The sequence below is a fragment of the Octopus bimaculoides genome, chromosome 1, assembly GCF_001194135.2.
Source record: "Octopus bimaculoides isolate UCB-OBI-ISO-001 chromosome 1, ASM119413v2, whole genome shotgun sequence".
Lineage (NCBI taxonomy): Eukaryota > Metazoa > Mollusca > Cephalopoda > Octopoda > Octopodidae > Octopus > Octopus bimaculoides.
This window is the reverse complement of record NC_068981.1, coordinates 151,330,754-151,333,708: the sequence shown is the minus strand read 5'-3', so window position 1 is coordinate 151,333,708 and position 2,955 is coordinate 151,330,754. Positions and strand designations below refer to the sequence as shown.

Below are 2,955 nucleotides of genomic sequence, written 5' to 3'. Positions count from 1 at the left end.
GAAGAACATGTTGTTGAGAGGAAAATACGTTGGGATGAAATATGGAAGTGGACGACATCTCGGCTAAGTTTTCTGATTCGTTCATCCTATGATGTTTTGCCGTCACCTAGGAATCTTGTAAGATGGAACATCTCAGAGAATGACATATGCAAATGCGGAAAGGTCGGAACACTGAAACATATTCTTTCCAACTGTTCCTTAGCATTGAATAGATATACATGGAGACACAACCTGGTCTTGAAGGTTATCTTCAATGCTATGAAGAACCAAATTCATCTCAACAACACTGAGAAAAAACCGTTGAAAGAACCATCTAAAGATTTTATTACCTTCGTGCGCTCAGGTCAGCGGATTCGTTTCAAGAAAAAGAACAAGAAACTTCCAGTGAGAAATGAAAAGTGGAACGAGTATTGGGAAGTGACTGCAGATTTGCCTGGGTGTCAGGCATTCTTTCCCATCCCAGTTATGGAAAAACCTGACATTTTAATGTGGTGTGAAAGAAGAAAAGTTGTAAATCTAGTTGAGTTAACGGTTCCTCATGAAGATAATATGGACGCCGCGCGGCTCGAAAGATGGTCCGTTATGAAAACCTCCTCGAGAAATGTGAAGACGCAGGCTAGAAAGCGGGGCATTTTCCAATCGATGTTGGATGTAGAGGATTTGTAGGACATAGTGTGAGACGACTGCTGTTATCGTTAGGCCTAACTCACCATGACCGATATCCAAAATACAGTGGAGAAGGCTAGCCACCGGATTTGGTTAAAAAGAGACGATGAGCGATGGCTAGAGAAATATTGAGCTTTGTTTTAATAATCAGTTGCTCTAGCAAGCGGGGCCTCATATCAGTGAGGGGGGCCGGTGCGCATTGATGCCGTCGAGATGTAGGTCCCGAAACGGCCCGCATTTTCTCCTGATGACCCCATACACTTGCTGGCTTCCGGTATGCGGAGTTATTGACTGGTAGCACTTGCGTGTGCGAGTTGTTTGTAAGACATATAGGTGTAGTTGTGTGTGTGTGCGTGTGTGTAAGTACAGCAGCAACACGTCTCATTCAGAGGTTCTCAAACTTAATTTACTGAGGAAGCATTATACGATATTTCCAAAACGTCAAGTGAGTCATACGATATTTTGCCACTTTACTGTTAAGAATACATTATCTGGAGCAAGACATATTTTTGAGAGGAAGCTTGATCGTACAAAAAGTACGCAATGACTGGATTTTTAAAAAATTATAAATAACGTTTCTTTTATAAATTATATTTTCATTAAATTTTATTTAAGGACACCTTATTTCATTGAAAACTAATTTTTCTCCTTTGGGAATAATTCGAGAGTCTCCGATTTAATCCACTGATCAGAGAAACGCCTTCTGCATCCATTGACTTTTGTGATCCTTATTAATATATATTACCAGATCTTATCTATCTATACCAGTGACCTTACATGATAATAAAACCATTTTCTGTTGGGCACATCGAATCCATCTATAGAAACAAACGCGAGTTTTAAAAAATATACTAGTAAAAGATACTTTACGTATTAAACTTATACACAAAAAGCTCATACCTACACAAAACACAAAAACACACAAGCTCTCTCTCAAAACACAAGCACACACACATACACACTCTCTCAACATACAAGCATATACACGCTCTCTCTCTCAACACACACACTAGCACAATACGAACCTAAAGATGTCCTATATGTGGTTGTAAAAAATCGCTTTCAAATAAATATACAACTGTCTTAAAAAAATAAGACGAGTTTCACGTAGGTCTGGATACATTACAAATTATGCTAAGACGACATTGCAAAGCTGAAATGACAGTAAGAATAATTATTTTTGAACAACATTTGTAACTTGATCCAAAAAGAGAATCTCTACGTCACCGATGACCTACTAGAAATAGGATCAAAATTTATTTCAGACCACAGATATCGTTTTCGGTATCAAAGGAAGAGGGTTTAATAATAAGTGAAAGAAAAAGTAATAATATGCACAACACATACACTAGAAAAGAAAACTACTCACGGGCTTGAAGCATGGTGTAAATACTGTTTGCAGGAATGTCAATGAATGACGTGCTACTAGGTAGTTGCTTGATTTTACGTAGGATACATACTTTATCGGAATTGCTGTAAATAGTCATACCACATTCGGAATTTGCCATACAGAAAGAAAAGCACTCAATTTGTGATCGGATGTTTGACATCTTATTCAATTTGTCAGCTTCTGGAATGCCAGTTTCAGAAGGGTGAATACGAGTCCCATAATATTCTCTGAAAGTCACGTTACTCCCCAAGCACATTTGGAATAATAACACTGAGAAAGTAATTACGTGAATATTTGCTTTTCGAATGATCTTATTAACTGAGAAGGAATACATTTTTCTTTAATATACTGTGATGAACAACACGTAAAATGTTAACGAAGAAAACGATTACCACTTTTCATACATAAAAGTTCTCTAATTTATATATATTTCGTATTGAGTAATTGTTGTGTTACGGTTTTGTTCTTTAATTTAAAAGGAAATGAAACTGTCTCTGCAAACAAACGGAACCGTGTGACCATCTAACCATGAATCTCTGTCAATGCAGTGAAATATTTTCTAATTGAAAATATATATATACATATATTTGTGTGCGTGTGTGTATTTGTGTGCGTGTGTGTATGTGTGTGAGTGCGTGTGTGTGTGTTTGTGTGTGTCTGTGTATTTGTGTGGGTGGATGTGTGTATATACGCACAAACATAAACACAGAAACAAGTTTATACCTGCAGTGAAGAGAAATGATTTTAACAGTTGAATTGTCATTTGTTCTTTAAATTCATACAAATACACATATGCATACATATACATATATTTTCTAAAGGATCAAAACATAAAACTTATTATTTGTACTTACTGTATATGTGTGTATGCAATGTACATGTGTTATGTGTGTGAGTAT

The 2,955-nt window shown here is 36.6% G+C and overlaps 1 protein-coding gene across 1 annotated transcript in view; it reads right to left on the bottom strand.

Moving 5' to 3' along the window:
* The window catches only part of LOC106871887 (macrophage mannose receptor 1), a 21,088-nt gene extending 18,504 nt beyond the window's left edge, over positions 1-2,584 (bottom strand). Inside the window, exon 1 of the mRNA XM_014918640.2 lies at positions 2,036-2,584. Within this exon, the coding sequence (XP_014774126.1) occupies positions 2,036-2,390 (355 nt within the window). The 5' untranslated portion in view covers positions 2,391-2,584. The remainder of the gene's footprint in view (positions 1-2,035) is intronic.
* Positions 2,585-2,955: the final 371 nt, after the last annotated feature.